General features: G+C 39.5%; 1 protein-coding gene across 3 annotated transcripts; it reads left to right on the top strand.

The window, feature by feature from the left end:
• The first annotated feature begins 195 nt into the window (after positions 1-195).
• Positions 196-21144, top strand: prdm2a (PR domain containing 2, with ZNF domain a). 3 transcript variants are annotated; one of them, XM_071371741.1, is made up of 6 exons: positions 196-760; positions 1504-1571; positions 3757-3789; positions 4024-4132; positions 6379-10885; positions 14376-14922. In XM_071371741.1, the coding sequence occupies exons 5-6, from the start codon at positions 6473-6475 to the stop codon at positions 14469-14471; spliced, it is 4509 nt and encodes a 1502-aa protein (XP_071227842.1). In that variant the 5' UTR covers positions 196-760; positions 1504-1571; positions 3757-3789; positions 4024-4132; positions 6379-6472; the 3' UTR covers positions 14472-14922. The 3 variants fall into 3 exon arrangements, with proteins under 3 accessions (XP_071227842.1, XP_071227841.1, XP_071227843.1); XM_071371740.1 differs by lacking the exons at positions 3757-3789; positions 4024-4132 and having other exon boundaries at positions 197-760; XM_071371742.1 differs by lacking the exons at positions 3757-3789; positions 4024-4132; positions 14376-14922 and adding an exon at positions 15396-21144 and having other exon boundaries at positions 198-760.
• Positions 21145-22079: the final 935 nt, after the last annotated feature.

Raw genomic sequence — 22079 nt, 5'->3', positions numbered from 1 at the left:
TGTTGATTGGTCCTACATTTCTGACCTCCACATTGCAGCCAATGAACATTTAGGAAACAATTCTGTTATGGCACAATAAGGAAGACAATAACAGATGCAAGCCTACAACTGAAGAATACCCAAAGCTTTATTCAAGATTCATCTACAGGAAAGTATTTTGAAAAATTGTAAATACCCTAAGAATATCAACTGCATAGCAGCTAGTGCATTCAAATGCATGTAATGTCATCGATGTGAACCCTCTTATCATTGCTCAGTTAGCTAACTTTAGCTAAAGCATTCGTTAGCTAGCCACACGTTTGTTGTGTTAACGGTCAATGACAGCTGGTAGATTGGCTGTAGAATGATTATCGGTGTGTTTTAGCTGTATTGCTAGCTAACTGGCGAGTGGAATGGGTCCGCAATGAGCTTGCAGCCAAGTGACCTTTTGAGTTGATAGCTACAGCTCGAGGTGTTCTCGTTAGCCAGCTTGCAAGTTCTAGCTAACCGTGACGTTGATGCGACTAATGTGCAGCTGATGATATTTTACGTAGGGTAACCGTGTTGATTAACTAGCTAGTTAGTATATCAATATCGGAAACCTGGTTTGTTTTGAAGATAGATAGTTAACGTTAAAGTGATGCAGCAGGCGATCCAACAAGAATATGTGGATAGAACATTGTGATATGAAACTTGATTTGGTATCTAACTATAGTTATCTATTCATACAATTAAGGCTGGTGTTTGGATGAGGTAACATAACAGGCTCTGCTATGACACGGTATGTGTCGACTGGGCCTCAATCTTAATTTAGCTGCATTAACTCAAGTGATCACCAATCTCATGAAAATAAGTCAATTTTAACATTCAGATAACATTTTGTAAGGTCTGATGACTAGGCCCTATCGTGAAGCATAAGCCCCATTGTTAACAATAATGGCTAGCTCTATCTAGTTAGCTTTTTCTGTCTGTCTAGTGACTAGTCTGTGCATTAGCCTCGATATCTAACGTTACCCTTGTCTTTTGTCTTGACTAGTGCATTAGCTAATAGTTAGATTTCAATTGAATTAGCTAACAAAGGCCTTTCTGCTACTAAACATTTGAGTCATGGTTACTTTCATACATTCCTAATCAAATGTGACTGGTACTGCTAAACAGTTAACGTTAGGGATTCATCATCCAAACTATTGCCAAATTTACTGTACATTTTGTGAAATTGTTACAATAGCCTACTAATCAGTCCAAATGACCTTGACAAACGCTTCTCCCCTGGTCCTGCTTTGCATGTGTTGCTGACCCCGATGTTAGACACTGACAGAACGTTTCCAACTGTAGTTCTGGTTGTTTTTCTCTGCCGTCATTGCGTTGCCATTTTCTTGTATAGGGGCTCAAAAGATAAAGGCGAGCTTGCAAAGAAACACGTATGTTTCTACTACAGTAAGATTGTCAGGTCATGTACAATGATGTTTTGCTGCTAGTCTCTTACTATTTTCTTTATTAATATATGTTTGTCACTTCTTACAGACAGAAGCCTGGTCAAAACAAGCAAAGTCAAAAATGATGCAGTGAACCCTGCATCGATTCTGAAGATGGTAAGCATGCGGTGGACTACTTCAGCCTAAATCCAATTGAAATGTGTTGTTTTATCATATCTATCCTCAGGTTTGTAACACCAAAAATGTAGTTTAGGTTACTCCCTTATCTGAAAATACATATGTAAGTAGGTGTTTTTCAAGACCATGTGACATACCAAGCATTTAACCTGTATTTCACATCCATGAGGCGTAACTGCAAATAATATATAGGCTCACCAATAAAATAAAATGTTATTTGTCACATGCTTTGTAAACAACAGGTGTGGACCAACAGTGAATGCTTACTTATGGGCCCTTCCCAACAATGCAGAAAATAGAGAAGTAATAGAAAAGTAAAACACGTAATAGATACACAATGAGAAATGATAATTTGGCTATAATCAACGGCTACCAGTACAAGGTAATTGAGGTATATATGTAGCAGTGGAGGCTGCTTGGGGGAGGACGGCTCATAATAATGGCTGGAATGGAGTCAATGGAAAGGCACGTGTTTAATACCATTCCATTAAACTCCATTCCAGCCATTATTATGAGCCGTCCTCCCCTCAGCAGCCTCCACTGATATGTACATATAACTAGGAATCAACAGCATATGTGATGAGTCAAAACATTTAGTGCAAAAAGGGTTAATGCAGACAGTCAGGGTAGCTATTTTACTTTACTAAATAGTTAAGTAAACAGTTAGCCAAATAGCTACTCTCATCTGGATAGTACATTACTTTACCAGTCAAAAGTTTGGACGCACCTACTCATTCAAGGGTTTTTCTTAATTTTTTACTATTTTCTACATTGTGGAATAATAGTGAAGACATCAAAACTATGAAATAACACATGTAGTAACCAAAAAAGTGTTAAACAAATGAAAATATATTTGAGATTCTTCAAAGTAGCCATCCTTTGCCTTGATGACAGCTTTGCACACTCTTGGCATTCTCTCAACCAGGTTCACCTGGAATGCTTTTCCAAAAGTCTTGAACGAGTTCCCACACATGCTGAGCACTTGTTGGCTGCTTTTCCTTCACTATGCGGTCCAACTCATCCCAAACCACCTCAATTGGGTTGAGGTCAGGTGATTTTGGAGGCCAGGTCATCTGATGCAGCACTCCATCACTCTCCTTCTTGGTCAAATAGCCCTTACACATCCTGGAGGTGGGTTGGGTCATTGTCCTGTTGAAAAACAAATGATAGTCCCACTAAGTGAAAACCAGATGGGATGGTGTATCGCTGCAGAATGCTGTGGGAGCCATGCTGGTTAAGTGTGCCTTGAATTCTATTTAAATCACTGACAGTTTCACCAGCAGTGTCACCAGCAAGCTCCGACTGGGAAAAATATTTTTGAATGGCCATCCAATTCGGAATTCCAAGTCAGTAACTCTGACATCTTTTTAGAGCTCAGACAGACATCTGACTTGAGGGTCACTGACGTCATGATTTGACCTTGAGTTCCCAGTTGTCTTGCACCGATCGAACCACTTGGGAAACTTAGTTTGATCACCAAATTAAGTAGTGAAATAAATGAAAGCCTCACCAGGTAGCTACATATCTATTTTAGTTTCACCTTGCAATCATTCAAAAAATAATATTTGTACCTTTCCACAAACCATCTTTACGTGTTGCTTGATATGAGCAAGTTAACCCAAATGTTTCAAAGAATGGGTCATGCGTCCACGATTTAGTTAGTGACTACTGCCTGGCCAGTGATCTAGCTAGCTGCATTTCAGTAATTACCTATCCTCCTAAATGCGGTGGTCAAGTTGAAAATATTTGCCTGAAAATGAACTAGTCACCAGTTATTGTTGCCCATGGTGTAATCATGTCTAACCAGTTGGCTAGTGTAGCCTGTGTGCCCTTGAGCTACAAAGACTAGATAGCTGTGTTTTTTGGCATCCACGATTAGCTGGCTAGTTGGCTACTTCATGGCCAGTGTAACCCCTAGATTCTTGACTGTCGCTACTTTGCAGGACAGATACGCACACACACACGATCATTGGGTTCAGGCGAGTTTATTGTAGTCTTCTTTGCCATGTAGTCTATTGTAGTCTTCTATCTAATCCCAGTCAGTGTTGCCAACTCCTCACTCAGTAAGGAAAGTAGATATTGGCTGTCCTAAAAGTCGCTAAATGACGTCATTGATTAATTTGCATAATTGGCCATGTATGTGTAATTGTGATGGACGCTGTAGGAGAGAGGAATAACATCGTGGGAGAGACAAAAAGTGAGTAAAAAACACCCTAAATATGTTTAGAACTACAAATGAACTTTCTTCTGCCGATTCTTGTTTTTTTTAATGTCACAATTCCAACCCTCCTCCTTTATCCGGGCTTGGGACCGGCAAAAGTGACCCAAAAGAGACACTCTGGCGGAGTTACTTAGTTTTTTATTTTATTGAATTTCTTTGTTTCTTTTGTTAATTTTTTAACATTTACATCCCCCCCTGAATGTAAGCCAGACGGGATCAGCCAGCGGCGGCTTCCCGCATGCGTGATTCATTTGCAGTTTGGACGCGGAGGGGTGAACATCTCCTGCTCTGACTGCAGCTGGGAGGGACTGGGCCACCTGTGAGTGCTTTGGGACGGGGGTGGGGCCCACGGCAGCACCCGTTGCTCGTTGAGAAGAGTAAGAACGATGCGTGCTTTCACGTCAGTCTCAAATAACACCAGAAAAAGTCGCTAGATTTGTCGTTAGTCGCTTTTATGAAAATGTATTGCTAGAGGGGTCTGAATACTCGCTAAATGTAGCGACAAAGTCGCTAAGTTGGCAACACTGAGATTCCCAGTCGGTATTAGATAGAACGTCACGGCCCCACCTGTGGAAACAACAACCCGTGGTTACCCCATTGGTTCACAGCAAAATCCTTTTTCAGCTGAGCTGTTTTATAAGAAAACGTCTGACATTAATCAAAACACTGTAGCTAGCTAGCAAGCCCTCATCGGCGACAATGTTATTGGGCCACGGGAATGTCAGATTCGTATTTTAATTTTATGTAAACTGTCAATAGGCAGGTTTCCATTGACCCAGGTTTATTACACAAAAGCAATGTTGCAAAAAATATATAAATGCGACGTGTAATCGAAACGGCAGGTATAGGCTAAGTTTTCTGAAGATGGACAACATTTTTATCTGTTCAACAGGGTGGATTTTTCTGTTGTCAAACTTTCTTTATTGCGAAAAAATTATGATTTCCAAATCATTGTGAAGGTATGCCGGGCATGTGATGTCACCGTGTAACTATAACGCTCCACTCAGCATTTACTTCTAAATGCCTACTGCAGGACAAGGATTGTCCTGACTTTCAAGAATGGCTGAATTGCTTCGCCTTGCTTTTCTGGTTGGCTGGAAAGTTTCACGATCAAATTATTTCAGACCTATAGGAGTGCAAGTTTCACTAAGACACGGACCGTGGCGATAGGTTGGCACAGCAGAATTATTAGAATATGGCAAATATTAGTCCATTATTGCGTTCTAACCATTATGACTTTCGTGGGCAAGCTGAGACATGAAACCGATAGGTGGGAGGGCATACATGTTTTCGGCAATTTATTAATGTGTAATTTGCCTAAATGGGCAATGGAAACACTTCAACCACAATTTTTTTTTATTGGATACTAGGTTGTAATTATTATATATATTTTTTAGGTGTGACGCCATTACATCTAGCTGTTTTGATCGACACACGATGGGTAAATGGAAACGCACCCTCGAAGGAAATTGTCATATTTTCAATGCAAACGTTCTAAATGTCAACTGAAGTTGGTGGTTACTACTGGGTTCAGATCCGAGGTGAGAGAAATTGTCCACCATGTTGTGGTAAGGGCTCAGAGTGATGTCTCGCACTTAAGAAGGCTCAACCAATCACCTGGCGGGTTCTGTCGAGACTAATGAATATTCATGAAATAAATCAAATCGTTTTTGTCTCCATGCAAAAACTGACAATTTGTTCACTCCTACCAATGAGACATGGTAGTCATTACTATGGCAATTCAAGATGGCGCTCCCCATACCTCTAATAAACATTTTTCAAGATCAAAATACAAAAAATAGATGTTTCTTATATTACAAGCACATGTTTCGTATTAGTGGATTGAATACATCTCTTTGCTTAGCTTTAATTCCTGAAGTGTTTCCATTCCCCTTTAAGGTAAAAACAAATTACATACATTTTATTAAAAAATGAAAATAATAATCAAGAAATTTTGACAGTTTGTAAGCTTTTAAATTATAACAATCTCAACCATTTATCTTTTCCCGTGATGAATAAGACATGGATGTCTGAGGTATGTAAAATAGGTCAACTTTGAGCACCTTTATCTCTTGACTGTTTTGGCATTCAGGTACAAAAAGTCACTTTCTGAACACTTCTTCTACAATGGACAAATTTTGAATGAAAGGTTTCGTTAAAATAAAAAGGGGTGATATCAAAAAGTGATTGAATTCAAATGGATTTTCCTAATACATATCTTATTGGCACCTAAGTGTCGTGCTCATATCGTGAGATCCTTGGCAATATCCAGCCCTTGTTTTGAAGCGATAGTTGAACTAAGCCCAAAAATGTATGTACCAATTCCACATTGACCCTTTGTTAAATACAAATGGAACATATTTTTTTTCCTGTTTTAGAGTTTTAAAATGTACTGCCCCGAGCAGGCCATTGGAAAGTTTGATTAACTGGGGGTTCGGAAGACGTTGTCGTGCAAGCAAGCAAATAGGAATGTTGAGCCCTGACTAGTGTGATTTGAGCTGTCAATATGGGGCTAAATGGATATTAAATGACAGGATCTTAATTTGTATATCTGTTCAATCATAGGTCTGAACTGAGAGGTTCTCCCACCTGCCGATCCCTGCAAAAGGTTGCTGTGTCAGAGGACTCCAAAGAGAAGAGTACACAGCTTCCCAAGGCCATGGAAGACTCTCACACTTTATACATCTCAGAGTTGGGAGATGATGACAATTTAGAGGAGGAGGATAAGGAGCTTGAGGAAACTCACTGCAGTCTTTATTTAATGTCCATGGAAATGGATGAGCTGGCAGATTCAAACACAAGTTGCCAAAAACCTGAGGCCAAAGGCTGTGACCTGAAGCAGGATTTAGGATCGGTCTCCCATTCAACAACCCCTGAGCTCCCAGAGGATCCTGACCATGACCCTGATGTAGAGCTCCAGGACTCCTTTCCCTGCCAATTCTGTGAAAGAAATTTTACCAGCAAGCAAGGCTTAGAACGTCACATACACATCCACACCTTAGCTAACCACCACACACACATATTTAAGTGTAAGTACTGCAGCAAGTCCTTTGGCTCAAAAATTGGCCGGCGACGGCATGAGAGGAGACATGAAAATGCAAAGACAAGGCCTGGATCTTTAATAAAGCCTGTGGAGCCTCTAAGTTCTGCCCTACAGCACAACGGTCCAGAATGTGCTTCTTCTCCCAGTAGCTCCGGTGCCTCTGTTTTGGCAGACAGAGAACAGGTGTCTACGTCAGATGAACATGGAGAATTACAGGGTGGTCACACTTGCAAGTATTGCAAAAAGGTTTTTAGCACACATACAAACATGCGACGACATCAGCGCAGGATCCACGAGCGCCATCTCCGGCTCAAAGGTAAGGAAGCCACACTGTTGCAGGAAGCAAAACATCCAAAGCTACCCCCTATTAAATCTCAACAGAATACCAACAACACAAGCCCAGTAGCAGTTCTTGAGATCGAAAGTGACCAAGAGGAGCAATATATGCTGGATATCTCTGGTAACATCTCTGAGAACCTCAGCTTTTATATAGATGGGAAGATTGTATCAACAAGCACTGTCAGCGGCTGTGAGGTAGTTGAAGTGAACTCTGGATCTGCTACTTTAGTTGGACTAAATGCTGTGATTATTAATCCTGCCCAGATCAGTCAGGCTCTTAAAGTAGAGACTGCTACTCACACAGGAAAAGGGATAACTGGTCAACCCTTGACAAAAAGAAGAACTGCCACACCACCTCTTCTACCCCAAATCAAAACTGAACTAGAATCGGAAGTTGTTGTGTCCTCCTCTTCTTCATCATCAATTGTGTCATCTTTGATAGAAAGTCTCATTCCTCAGAACACAGAGTCTACTATCCTTCAGAGAGAGAGAACAGTTTATCTGTCACCTAAGCTGAAACAGCTCTTACAGATGCAAGATGGCCTCAAACCCAGCTTTGCCCTGATCACAGAAGGCCAGAAGCTGTGTTCACCACTTTCCCTGACTGTCCTCCCAGCAGGATTGGGGAGGTTTAAAAGAAGGACAGGGTCTCCCCCAAACTCACCACAACAAAGCCCTATGTTGAATGTTGAAAGCACAACAGATGTGGGTGTTTCTATTGCTGTCAATGCCCCAACTTCAGAGAGCCAATGCAGTTCACCCGCATGCAGTTTATCCAGTAATGATGAGAGTGAGATCTCCAACAGTCCACCAGTAAACGATGCAATGACAACTCGTCTCTTGCCAGAGGGATGGTCCCCAATGAGTGGGGGTAGTTCCTGCAACCAGCAACCTTTGGACCTCTCAAACGCTGTCAAGAAAAGTGAAGACGAAGCCCTGCGGGAAGCTGTGTTGGACTTGAGTGTGCACAGAAAGAGTGCAGATGATTCAGAAGCAAAGAGAATTTTAGTTCCACAACCCTTAAATAAAAAGAGGAAGCCAAACACCAGCATGTTGGAGAAGGTGCTGATGAATGAGTACGCAAACTTAGAGGTTGCTGCAGAGCACGAATTAAGTATATTAGAAAATCATGATGCACCATTAGGTACAGACTTTGCCATAGTTACTGCTTCAGATATGTCACCTGCTACTGAAGGCGAGGTGTTCGGATTAACTTTGCCCTCTTCAGCACTTAGTCCATCCCCTTCCTCTCTAGCTTCAGTCACCAGGCAATCGATCTCACCATGCACCATAGCACTTGCTTCCCCATCTCCACATCCAGTCTTACCCACTGCTCCGTCGCTAATTACTGTTTTAGCACCACCAACATCTTCCTCTAGCAATTTCACAAATCAACCTATCCTTCAAGTATTGGCCCCTAAGATATCTCCTAAACCTTTAATAATCTGCACTGAAAATTCATTGAATTCAGCTGAGTGTGAGTGGAGAGCTGCTTTGCCAGATTGGGCTACCTCTAATTCTGCAAGCCAACTTGCCATCTCTAAACCCCTTGACCCAACTCTCAATCTACAAGGGCATGTGTTTCTCACAGATCACACTATAAATCAAATAGCTCTGAACACTACCACAGTTGATTCCAACATTGGATTTGAAGTGCCAACATGCTCTCCAGCTTTAACTCTAAACGATTCCCTTATCAACTCCTTTGACATTACTAGTAATACTGTTTTAATTGAATGCACAGTTGCTCTTGAAACCCCAGAGAACCTTGTCCCTACCACAATTGCTTTCCAAGAAAATAATTTTGAATCCACAGCACCTGCGCAAATTGTCATAAATCAGCAGCAGCTTCTGTCCTTGCCTCATGAAACCGTTGACCCTACTATTTTAGTATCTTCTTTAGAGCAATCGGTTACCCTTTCAACGCTGTCTGCAGTCATATCTGAATGTCAAGAATCCATTTCCTCCCCTGTTCCTTCCATTATTAAAAAGGAATCTAACCAAAAGGTAGTATCAGAGGACATATCTATCTGCCCCTCTAAAACAGCACCTCCCTCTGAGGGCACAAGTCAAGTGGAAGAATCATCAAATGAGACCCTCTCCAAGCTACAAGAGACTTTCACTAAGGAATTCATATGCAATGTATGTGATAAGCTTTTTCATTCAATGAAGGAACTGGGTCATCATGTAAGTGAGCATTCTGATGAATGGCCATACAAATGTGAGTTCTGTGTGCTGCTCTTTGGGAAGCCCACGGCATTGCTTGATCACAGGTCAACCCTCCATGGCGTCGGCAAGAGCTATGTTTGCTGCGCATGTACAAAGGAATTTGCTTATCTTTGCAACCTGAAACATCATCAAAAGGAGTTGCACCCTGGCCAGGAATGCAAATACACAGAGGAAGAAAATGGCAAGCTACGACCCCAGAACTACAACAATTCAACAAAAGTTATCACAGAGGCTTTGTCCTACTGTGCCATGGCGGAGTCCAATAAACCTGTCATAAAAGATGAGGGAGAATTAGATGACGCTACTGAGGAACTCTTTACCACAATAAAGATAATGGCTTCTGAGGGAGGAAAACCCAAAGGCCTAGATGTTTGTCTTGGCATCAACCAACACTATCCCAGTTTTAAGCCGCCTCCGTTTCCCTATCACAACCGGACACCTGTTGGCTCTGTAGCCTCAGCTACCAACTTCACCACCCACAACATCCCACAAACCTTCAGCACTGCTATCCGATGCACTAAATGTGGCAATAGCTTTGATAACATGCCAGAGCTGCACAAACACATTCTTGCCTGTGCAAATGCCAGTGACAAAAGACGCTACACACCCAATAAGAACCCCATTCCTCTTCGTCACTTTGCAAAAGCCCAAAATGGAGTACTGTCCTCTACTAATTCCACAAATGGCCAAAATGCTCTACACACGGCAAGTCAAACAAATCGTCCCAAACTCAATCAGGAGCCACCTGCCAAGTTGAAGCTTAATGCACTCAACAAAAGGAAAAAACATCTGGTACAGAGGGCCATTTCACAGAGGAGTAAGTCTACCTCTTTGACAAAGAAAACCTCTTCTCTAGTGAATGAGGAGCAAGAGGTCTATGTCTGTCCACATTGCATTAGAGAATTCACATACCGCCGCAGCCGAACCAAGCACATGGCCGTCTGCCCCAGGAAACCTGCTGCCAAAGAGGCCAAGAAAAGAAAAGATGGCAGTATCTCTTACACTAAGGAAAATAACGGCCACCTTCGCGGAGAAGTCCTTCATTTGGAAGAGAAATCTGACCATGAACAGAAAAGCAGAGCCCATAGTTCTAGTCCAACAAAGAGGACAGCCATATTACCAGCTCATAAAGTCCTGTCAAACAAAAAAAGTAAAGCCATCATTGCAATGGCAAGTGTCCAAACACCGCAGGAGGCACCCAAACTGACTGCACTGTCTCTTGTTCGCCCTTTCAACTCCCCACAACGTCAAGGCAATAGGATGCAGCATGGTGTAAAGGAAATTCGTTCTAACGTTACAATGGTGAAATCCCACCAACAACAACCACAGGTGGATGAGCACCCCTGCAGTCAGAGTGGAAGGGTGAGGGGACCAGTGACCCGCAGTCTACAGCAGATTGTCGTCACAGCTTCAGCAAAGGAAGAACAGCTGACCAGTCAGGAGCCACCAAGGGATCTGCAGGTATTCTATGCATGAATGCATGCCTAACATGACAATTCTCTACCCTTCTCCCGAAGTGTGCACTCATACATTCCCCCTCATGGATTTAAAAAGAAAGGACTGGTGTGAGGAATATGGTCGAGACTCATCTCCAGCCATGCTTGCATCAATCCAATACTTTTGAATACATGAGGAATGAGTGAACAAGTGCGGCAGGTAGCTTAGCATTTAGAGCATTGGGGCAGGAACCGGAAGGTTGCTAGTTCGAATCCCTGAGCCGACGAGGTGAAATCTGTCGATCTGCCCTTGAGCAAGGCACACGTAACCCTTAATACAGTGTTTTCCACAAGTACATGGAGTAGCCAGCCAAATAGAAAAAGTTGCCAGCCAGGGAGTTCCGGGCTGGGGGGGTCCGTTGTAGCCTAGTTAAATAAAGGTTAAATAAATATTTAAAAAATGTAAAAGCCTGACGATCACACTAAATTCTTTGTTTAGTTTGAGACTAACATTGAAGTTGTTTGTGGGCACGAGGGATGTTGTACAAAACTAGTCCGAGTATGAAAGCCAATGACGAATTTTCTAACTTCCGCTTTACCTATGTGGTTTTTGGCCCAACCCATTGGTTTCTGGACCAATCAGACGGCCCCGAATGTGTTTGCATTCGGTGACAGGTCCGGGATGTACTCAGATCCAGATGAATTGCGGAGAAACTAACGTCTGTGGGCGTAAAGTTTGGGCGGAGCAAGGAGTCTGGGTAGCTAGGCAAGGTCCGGCGGGCATTTAATTTTGGGGGGCAGAACAAGCTGTATTTTTGTGGTCTCTGGTACATTGTAATGCCTTGATTCCATTGGAAATACACAGCTAAATGAATGAAAGCTTTTAGCGACTTTACCTCCCAGATTGGTAAAATTAGTTGTGGTATTGAGTAGGAAGACATGACTTTACAGTTAAAATGACTGAAAATGTTTGAATTTAGTGTGTTTAGTAGTTTTTGATATCTTCTAGGTCTATATGATCAGGACTATTTTCTAAGTAAGAAACTTTAAAAAAAAAAACATTAACACCTGTCTTTTCTTGATTAAAGTCATATTTACAGTTTTACTGCAATATATGAATTGCCACAATGATGTTTGATCTTCAAATAATGTATTTTATTCAGGGCATCACTCGATTTAAAATCATTAATCAAGTTAATGGCTTTTTTTTTTTTTTTTTTTTGTAATTGCTCAGATTTGTCCCAAAAGAAAGGTTTTTCAATGTATTTATTATTTTATTAACTTTTATTTACTCAGGAGAACCCAAATGACACCAGTGTCTCATTTACAATGGTGCCCTGAGGACAAAAAAATGACATCAATACAGCAACAACAAAAAGATAAACTACAAGATGGCAATAAATACATTACATCCGGTTATTATAATCAATTGAAACAATTGCACACTTCAGTGAACTAATTTAACAGCAGAGTTTTAAACTGCCCTATTGGCATCAGGGAATCCAGGTGTCATTTGTTTTGTAAGGTATTCCGTAACTAGTGCATTAAAACTAAAGTCCAGACAAGCGGGACCTCGAGTTAACAAACCTGTCGCAGGGTTGGTTGTCTCATATTTTTACATTTCAGCAGGGAAGTGAGGTATGTTGGACACTTGTGGAGCAGAGCTTTGTAAACAAGAATGGAGTAATGAAGTGATTTACGGGAGTTTAGTGAGGCCCAGACGACCTTCTGATACAGGATGCTGTGATGAGTATTAAAACTGTCACCTGTGATAAAGCGAAGAATGCATCCAAAGGTTTAAGAGTAGTTGCTGCTGCATTCTGGTAAATAGTATCACCATAGTCAAGAACTGTCAGGAAAGTTGACTGCACAATCTGCTTCCTGCTGTTCATGGATTGGCAAGATCTGTTTCTAAAGAATAAGCCCACTTTAAATGTTAGCTTTTTAACTAGCTCATCAGTTTGTTTTTTAAACGTTAGATCTTTATCAATCCAAACGGCCAGATATTTATAGGCAGCGACCTGCTCCATGAGCGAAGCATCCAATAAATGAATATGTAGCCCATCTGAGAAATTATTCTGTGAATCACAGAACATATATTTAGTTTTGCCTGTGTTAAGTAAACGTTTTAAATCAACAAGGGCTTTCTGTAATATAACAAATTCAGATTGCAGCTCGAACATAGCTTTGTCAACAGTCGGTGCAATGGCATACATAACTGTATCGTTTGCATACAGATGAATATTACTGGATTTAATACATAGACCAATAATATTTAAATAGTAAAGAGAACAGCTCCCAAAATCGACCCCTGCAGTACACCTTTCGTAATATCGAGGAAGCTAGACTTGACACCATCAGTAAGCAAACAATGTGTCCTGTCTGTCAAGACCTCTTATCCAGGCCCATTTCAGACCGTTTTTGACAAGAAATGGTGTCGAATGCCTCAAAGGTCTGTAAATAAAGCAGCACAAAGTTTTTTTTATGATCTAGGCAATTTAACACATCTAAAACAAGCATAGTGGCTGAAACAGAGTATTGTCCAGATCTAATACCAGATTGGTGCATATTTAGAATAGAGTGAAGTTACCAAAGTTCTTAGCTGGGAGTTGGTCAGCGATTCTAATACCTTGGCTTGGCAAGATAAGTTGGCGATTGGGTGGTAATCATCTAAGTCAGAAGGATCTCCGCTTTTATGTAGGGGGAGGACATGTGACACTTTCTAAATCTTAGGGAAAACACCAGTACCAATTGTCAAGTAAAAAAATACAAGTTAAAGGTACATCAATGAGTGGGGCAGAGAGCTGTATTAAGAAGGGGTCAAGTGAAGCAGCCCATGTGGATTTCATTACATCGTTCTTTAGAAAGGCAACTCAAAGCAGTGCATTGAGTTACAGGCATACTATACTTTGATTATAAGGGACGGAAACACAATATCTACATCAGAATGTTTTAATAGCATTTTCACCGTAATGCTCCCGATGTTTAAGTAGGCCTACTCCCTCTTATCAATGTTCTTGTGATACTTGCGCACAGTACACGGACACACACACAGCTTTAGTACTGTTAAAGCTTCAGGCATTCTAAATGAGTGTGACTATAGGAAAAAAGAACTGGCTCTGGATACAAATAGCTTTTTAACTTGTCCAACAATGTTATGAAAACACTTTAACCAATCTGTACTGTTCAGATAACTTTACACACAGGCCTACACACACTCCCTCTCAGTAGCCTAATCCTTTTCAGTTATTCCCGTGCCATCCACATTTGTGCGTAGTTTAGTCAGTTGTCAATTTCAGGTTGCTAGCTAGGTAACATGACAAGATTTAAGAATGAAGCACGTGTTTAACATGTTGATTTTAATCAAATCAGTAAGCCTATATGAATGTTTAATAATGTCATGTTTTCTTTTTCATATTTTGGACTAGAATGAGTCTCTCTTGCCACTACCTATTTATTGTTCCTGCAGTGCGGATTCAACATCTTCATCAAATGTTTTCATAATTTATCTGCAGTTTTGTTCAAAAAGAGCCGTTCGCAAACAACTCATCACACTGAGAGAGTCCTTAGCGGTCACTGGCAAGTATCGACATGGCCTTCGAATCCTATGAAAATACAAACAAGATATTTGGTTTACTTGTCCCAATGCAATACCGTTGACAAATAACTGTTTATTAAATCAGTTCGACACCTTTTATAAACTAGTCCAGTGGTATGTTTGTCCTGGGCTACAACAAAATTGTGTACTTTTGGGGGCAGTAGAGGACCGGAGTTGGGAACCTGGCACTGAACTAGTCAACACTTGCTGTTCGGTCATCAAATCAAAGCGCACAGTAGCTTATAGCCTACGCGCCCTGACTCCGTGGCTGTGTAGGCCTATGAAACACGGGAAAGAAAATAAATGAATGTGGCACAAAACAATAATTAGGTGGATTTCCACACATAGTTACCACTTACATTACACAAGACCTAAAAATTCGTTCACAGGAGACAATGAAGAAGCATCATGCTCTCCCTCTGTGAAAATAAATGTTGACTAAAGTCAACCACAGCGCACAAAAATAACACCGGTACCGAGAGGAGCGACAGACAGGAGACTGACAAACCAGCAGTTTTTCCCTGACCTATCAATAGAACACTAGAAAATGCATATCGTTCATTCCGGGAGAAGGCTATTCTGATTTGTCTGACTAGCGACTTGAAACTTTTATATGAAAAGAAGCCTAGTTAATTAATGAGTGCAAAAAGTAGCCGGCTTGCAATGAGTCTGTTATCGGCTATTTAGCCGATGGCTAGCGCTTATGGAAAACACAGAAAATGGCTGATCCCTGGCAGTGACCAGTGTCTTGGGGAGTGGGATATGCAAAAAGTACATTTGCATTTCACACCTCACACTTGTACAGGTTACACCCTTGTACATGTGTGAAACAGGACAAATAAAGGCACCCCCTATTTGACTGACGAGTGTACACTTGTAATTCAGGGGGATTAATTAAAGTTGCACCTTTTCTCACATTTCATTTTTATATTCTCAGGATCCTTCAATTTGAGATTCATCCAATGGACTGCTTCAGACAGTGGACAATTGAGGATCATGATACATTTGTGGAGGCTTAATGAAATAAAAACAAATGCAAGAAGAGATGGAGAATGCAGCAGTGGGTAGGTGCAATCGGACAATGTATGGAGGCTTTCAGAGAACATTTTTGTTGTGCATTTCTTGTCCTTTTCATAGAATGTTTGGAAAAGACTGCTGTGCACTTTGAGAAACTTTACCTGTGACGGGCACGTGCATCACAGAATAAGTCATCTGATTATCTGAAAAAATTACTTAATTTAAAAAGCCCATCCCTATGAATAACTAGTGAGGTTTGCAAGTGGCAATCATAGGGGCATGCAGTTATTACATTTTTTTCCAGTTATCTATATGTGTACTGTTATGAGGCCTTTTTATTTTGAACCTAAATGCATGCTACCAGTTTATTGTAGTATTAGATTGCCCCTTTCTCACTGAGTCTGTCCAATTTTAAACCACACTTTTTAGGTTTGAATGATCATCAACTTGTGAAACTCTGGATCTCTTAAAAGGATAGTTTTCCAAATGTTTAACGTAATCGTAATAATTGTCATACCTCAAGAGGAGTTATGTGGCTGTCTTAGAATTTTTATACAAGCTCCAAGGAAAGCCCTGAGAAGTAAACAATGCATGGAATGTGAGTATAAAAACCTAGAGCTGGGCGATTTATTTGATTAATTGGAATGTATGTTTAGCGCGATATTCCAAATGCCTCTATCTCAGGAATCCATTTTTTTTAAATATTTTTTTTAATGAGCGTTTGTCTGATTTTTCTCACGTTGTACCTACACATTTACACACACCAAGCCCAGCCCCCTGCCACTCACAACAACAAAGATGAGAGATCACTTCTTCTCTGACAGTGGTTTCAACTCTCATTTGCATTTTAGGTTTGGTCTGACAGAATCTGTCATATGGAAACCAAAACCCATAAAAAGGTTAATCTCCTCTATTACAGTAAAGTAATGTTTCTAATGGAGACCCCCTGTGGGTTAGGGGGCCCCTAGATAGCATATGAACACTCATAAATAATGGCAAAATGTGTAGAATTGCAGGAAATTTGCTTTAATGGTTGACTTTGGGTGCGATAAACGGTCCAACTTCTCAATTGTCAAACAGAAATGGGGTGTGCCTTGGGTGTCATTCTGGTCATGCGCGGCGTGACTGACGTAGCTAGTTTGTTAGCTAAGATAGCCACTTCTAGCTAGCCAGTAACTCCTCCAGTATGTGTTGACGTCATCTCACACGATTTGTTTTTGGATGGAAGCTGTAGAGATTGGCAAGAAATGGAACTTCTATAGCCAAATATCTTATTCATCAGTATATATTTTTATTTACGCATTACATGACCTTGGAATTATGGTGCATTGATCAGTTATACAGTTTAAAGCCGTTATTTTAGAGTTTTTGCCCAAAGTCTACCTTTTTTAAAGTAGCATTCCAGTGTTTCCAGATGTCTATGAAATATGATCTATATTTAATTACAATACGAGTTAAATATTTTTTCTTCCAATATTTTTTTATTATGTTAAAAAGCAGCTGGGTGTATACCAGTCATTAAAATTATTCATGGGAGTAGGCCGCTGATTGGCCAGCTCATCCTCCTCTTTGAAGAAATGGCAAGCATTTATTTTTATGGTCTGTTTGAGATAATTATAATTATCTCAAACAGACGGGGACCCCCGTCTACTGTTCGTCGTGGACTTGTCATTGAGAGATTGTTTATGAGACCTGTGTTAATAATTTTCTATAATGCCTCCAACAAGAAGTTAGTCATTATTATTGAATGTGCATTATGCATGGTTCTGGTTAAATTTTTCACAAAAGACTTGAAAACCAGATCAGTGATTATTGCAGAAAAGCAATTTAAACAATGACATTATTAATTGGGTCTTATGGTTGTGGAAGGATTATATTTACCCTAGGTATAATTTCACAAGCCATGCATTCTTTAGATTATTGCTGCCTGTTTTAAATGCAGGGTTTTACCTTTAATTGTACAACAAAGCTTATTTAAAGAGAATGTTTTTTTTTTTTTTATTGACGTATATCGTGATGCGAACCTATGTTTGAAGAAATTTAGATTTTTTGGGGCCTTATCGCCCAGCCCTATTAAAAACCTAGACTAAAAAGTAATGTTCTGAAATCTTTCAGTCAATGTCAAACACGGATCTTCGCTATTGATATTGTCACAATATAACTTGAATTTAACTATTTTAGGCAAGACTTCATACTCACATTACATGCAATGTTTAGTTCACAGGGTTTCCATATAGCTTGTATGCAAATTCAAAGATGGTTATAACTCATCGTGAGCTAAGAAAACAATTAACATTGCATCTCAGCTTTAAAGGTGAATTCTGTAAGAATTAAACATCTTGAAGGCCCTTAAAGCTAGAGTCTGGGATTGATACATCCATAAATGACTTATATACAGCCCATGATTTTTGAAGAATTTAACTTCTACATACCTGCATTAGCGTACAACTGCCTTACCCAATCATAGCCCAAAATATAAGCTTGTAATTGTAAACAAAAAAGCATCACAAACAAATTAACTAATGTGGTTGTCATGGACCGTCAGTCCTTGCATTTAGATCAGTGTGTATGAATTTGAGAGGGCTACATTTCCCTAGCCCCATCCCTCCGCTGTATACTAAATTAGGAGGCAGGGCGGCTGTTTTGTTTTTTGACAGTAGATTTCAAAAACCAAATGGCAGCCCTGCCACTTGTTTAGGCACTTCCTGTTCAGCCAGCAGACTGTGAACAATGGAGATGTTTTATGACCAGTTAAGCTTAACAGCCACAATCAAGGAGTTTTTGCACATTTTTATATACAATTAGGTCAATTTAGGCACATTTTTCAAGCCCATGCAAACCTGCAGAAACCTAATTGTGGATTATGGAAGATATATTACGCTGCATAAAGCCAAATCTTTTAATATTTTGAAGCAAATCATTATGTTTTTGTTTGTAAACAATGGAGTAATAAAGGCATATTTTGAGCTGTGGTAGACAGCTGTGCTAAGCTTGTAAAGCATTTCTACTGTAAGTTCTATTCTTCAATAATTAAATATATATATATATATATAATATGGTGTACCAGTCAAAAGTTTGGACACCTACTTTATTTTTACTGTTTTCTACATTGTAGAATAATAGTGACGACATCAAAACTCTGAAATAACACATATGGAATCATGTAGTAACCAAAAAACTAATCTAAATATATTTCTAATTTGGACTTGGTCTTTTACCAAATAGGGCTATCTTCCGTATTCCACCCCTACCTTGTCACAACACAACTGATTGGCTCAAACACATTAAGAAGGAAAGAGATTCCACTAATTAACTTAACAAGGCATACCTGTTAATTGAAATGCATTCCAGGTTACTACCTCATGAAGCTGGTTGAGAGAATGCCAAGAGTGTGCAAAGCAGTCATCAAGGCAAAAGGTGGCTACTTTGAAGAATCACATTTTGGGTTACTAAGTGATTCCATATGTGGTGTTTCATAGTGTTGATGTCTTTACTATTATTCTACAATGTAGAAAATGTTAAAAAAATATATATATATATAAGAAAAACCCTGGAATGAGTAGGTGTCTCCTAACTTTTGACTGTATATATATCAATAATTGAAATTACAATAGAACAGATCCCAGACTACTTTAATTCCATGAAAAAAAGTTAATTTTAACTGATGAACATCTGGCACTTTTAGTGTTTTTCCAAGCAGTGGCTTAACCAGTTTAATTTATTGGACTTCTTGTTCTTGGAAGGTGAAAAGGTAAACAATGGAACAATATTTATGCATGTGGAGATGGTTTCATATTATGTTAAGACAATTGTTAATTGATCAATTGTATTCTTCAAATATCAAGCATTACATCCCAGTAACAGTTGTTAACGACTAGTGGAATATGTTTGCATATTTTATGTGGTCATCCTGTTTATTAGTTAAAGCTAGAATCCTTAAGGGTGAAGCTGCCACGTTCATGTACCATATTACAACAACAAAGAAGTTACTGCAAACAACAACACTGTATTTTTCCCCCTTGATACACTCCCCACCTCTGCTTCGTCGACATAAGCAATAACAACGGCTGTGGGGCGGACAGTGACACTTCCATCTTTAAAGGGAATCAATTATTTAGAGATGTTTTAGGAAAAATGTTATGTAATGAGTTTAATTTAATGGATTATGGGAGACAAGAAACCTGCACTAGGAACCTACAGTAAATGGGGCTTACATTAATTTCAATTTCTCGACAGTAATTATAAAATGTCTCCTATTATCCCCTATTCTAATGACTGAAATGTTCTGGCTATGCCATGAGAATTTAAGACTTATTTTTTTGTTATTGATGACATTTCACTTTTCAGTTGGTAATTGGGTGCAAGTGAAGATTTAAGCACTTGAGATTTGGAAAGGGGAAAAAAAGTTTTTATTATTTCATTACACAATTTCATCCCAAATTAAAAAGCACAACTTTTTTTTGTTTTTTCGTCCTTCACTCCTATCAATATTAAAACAACAAAGGCAAATAAAAGTGCTTTTCACGTGTTCTTCATATGTTTTGCTTGCTTTCACATAGTTTCAGAGACGAGTAAAAGTATGTTATAATGGGAACCTCTGCATATACACTGCCCCATCGATAACTTGCTGCTGTTGGGGTCATAAAATGTGCGAGGTGCGTAAGTTAATGGAAAATATTGAAATGGCCCATATTAAAGCTACATTCTGGGATTTGTTTTACAGCAAAACTGCAGCCGCCACTTGTCTTGGTATACAGCTGAGGAATGGGGCTGGTGAATTGTAACCCCTCTCAAATTCATAGACAAAAAAACGCCTGTAGGCTATAGGAGCAATATCAAACTTTAGTTTTCTAGAGGCATTAGTCATCGAATGGGCAGTGTACTATTATTGAATTCCGTCTTACCGATCTAGTTTACAGTATCTTCTGTTAATGTTTACAAACGTAATCTATCTTGCTCTTGAATGAAGAGGGTTTTGGGGATGTTTTAATTACTGGAGAAATGTGGTTGTTTTATTTCATTCAATCCATTCACCTGACATATTGGGGTGTATAAGCAGTTTTCTGTGTTTTTAGGTTAATACAAAACATTAACAGGTCACTGTCTATTTGTTAAGATATTACCTACTGGCAACTTGTGTAATTCATAGAATGAACCTGTGTCTTGATTGATATTATACATGTGGCAACAGCTTGATTAATATACTTGGAAGAATAAGCAAAATAGCTTCTAAACTTAAATAGATAACATGCATACTGTGTATAGTATACATATTGAAGTTTCATTGTTGGCTCACAAAATTAATCAGAGAAACAAGGGTAACCAAAACAGGGTATGTTTTGTTTTATAATTGGGATAAATGTTTGTAAAACAGTATTCATTGTTTGTTTTAATCCTAGAAAGATTGTTGTAACCTGGGATTGGTGTAGTTTTTCCCATTTCATAGCAGACTGACTTGAGAGAGTGTCGGATATGTGGAAAATGTTATATAACTGTGAAAAGTGCTTGTAGCATCTCGAAGTGTAAAATAAGTCATGTATATTTATTAATTTAAATCATGATGTATCAACCTGAATGGTTATTTGTGTATGATTTGCACTGTTGCATACATTTCTGAAATGTAGTTTTTTTAGTTAAGTATTCAAAATAAATGGAGAATGTTAAGTTAATGAAGTGTTGATGTTCTTGATACTACAGGATACGGACAAGGTGCTTGGACTTGAATTTGGCACTAAGAAAGTACTGGAAGAGCACCTCTGTTTGGTACTTGAACGATTTTCGATGATTTATAAGCTCTCCTGCTCCGTTATAATTATCCTGCAATTTAATTTCAGATCTGTTTCAATTGACAGGTGCATCATTGTCCTGTTGCAAGAGCTGACAACCTCTTTATCCTGCGACATCCCAAAAACCTGAATTTGTAGCCAGATCACCCCTAAGTACCTTCAAACCAAGTGCTGTATATCCAGTTGACTTGATTTGGCCATGCAATTTTGTACATGATAAGGATGGTTTTTGGTTAGCTGTTATGAAGGTTTGCTGGGGTTTAGTAGTGGCTATTTACACATCCTATTGATTACAATCTGTCCTGGTCCATAGCACCTCACCTCAAACCGTGGTACCCACCACTAAATCAATAGTGAAATTTTAGCCTTTTTTAAAAATGAATAGCTGAATTGGCCCACATCTCTGCACAGTGCCTGTAAGTATTCACCCACCTTGGACGTCTTAACATTTTATTCTGCTAGAAAGTGTCAGAGCGGATCTCTTTTTGTCAGAGCAGATGGTCAGGGGATCGGATAACATAATTATATTCATTTGTACACTTCAAATTGACCACAAGTCAGCTCAAAAAGAGATTTGTATTTGAAAATGATAATTTCATGTCTTGATTACATTGAGCCATGTTCACATACAGCAGGGGTCCCCGATTCCATTCAGCCATGGGCTGATTTTTCCTTGAGTGGATGGTTGGGGTGCCGGAACACACAGTGCCTTCACTCCCATTTTGTTATGGCAAGACTAAATGAGTTCAGCAGTAAAAATGTGCTTAAGTCACTTAAGTTGCATCATTTTTGAATGTCTACCTCATCTCTGTACCCCA

Source organism: Salvelinus alpinus, chromosome 28 (genome assembly GCF_045679555.1).
Source record: "Salvelinus alpinus chromosome 28, SLU_Salpinus.1, whole genome shotgun sequence".
In the NCBI taxonomy this organism is placed as follows: Eukaryota; Metazoa; Chordata; class Actinopteri; order Salmoniformes; family Salmonidae; genus Salvelinus; species Salvelinus alpinus.
The sequence above is the reverse complement of the archived record's forward strand: the minus strand, read 5'-3'. Positions and strand labels throughout refer to the sequence as shown.

Excerpts from the sequence above, each read along its gene's own strand:
- prdm2a (XM_071371741.1), top strand. The coding sequence starts at position 6,473 with ATGGAAGACTCTCACACTTTATACATCTCAGAGTTGGGAGATGATGAC. Across the intron at positions 10,886-14,375 it reads AGCCACCAAGGGATCTGCAG|TTTTGTTCAAAAAGAGCCGT; the intron begins GTATTCTATGCA and ends ATTTATCTGCAG.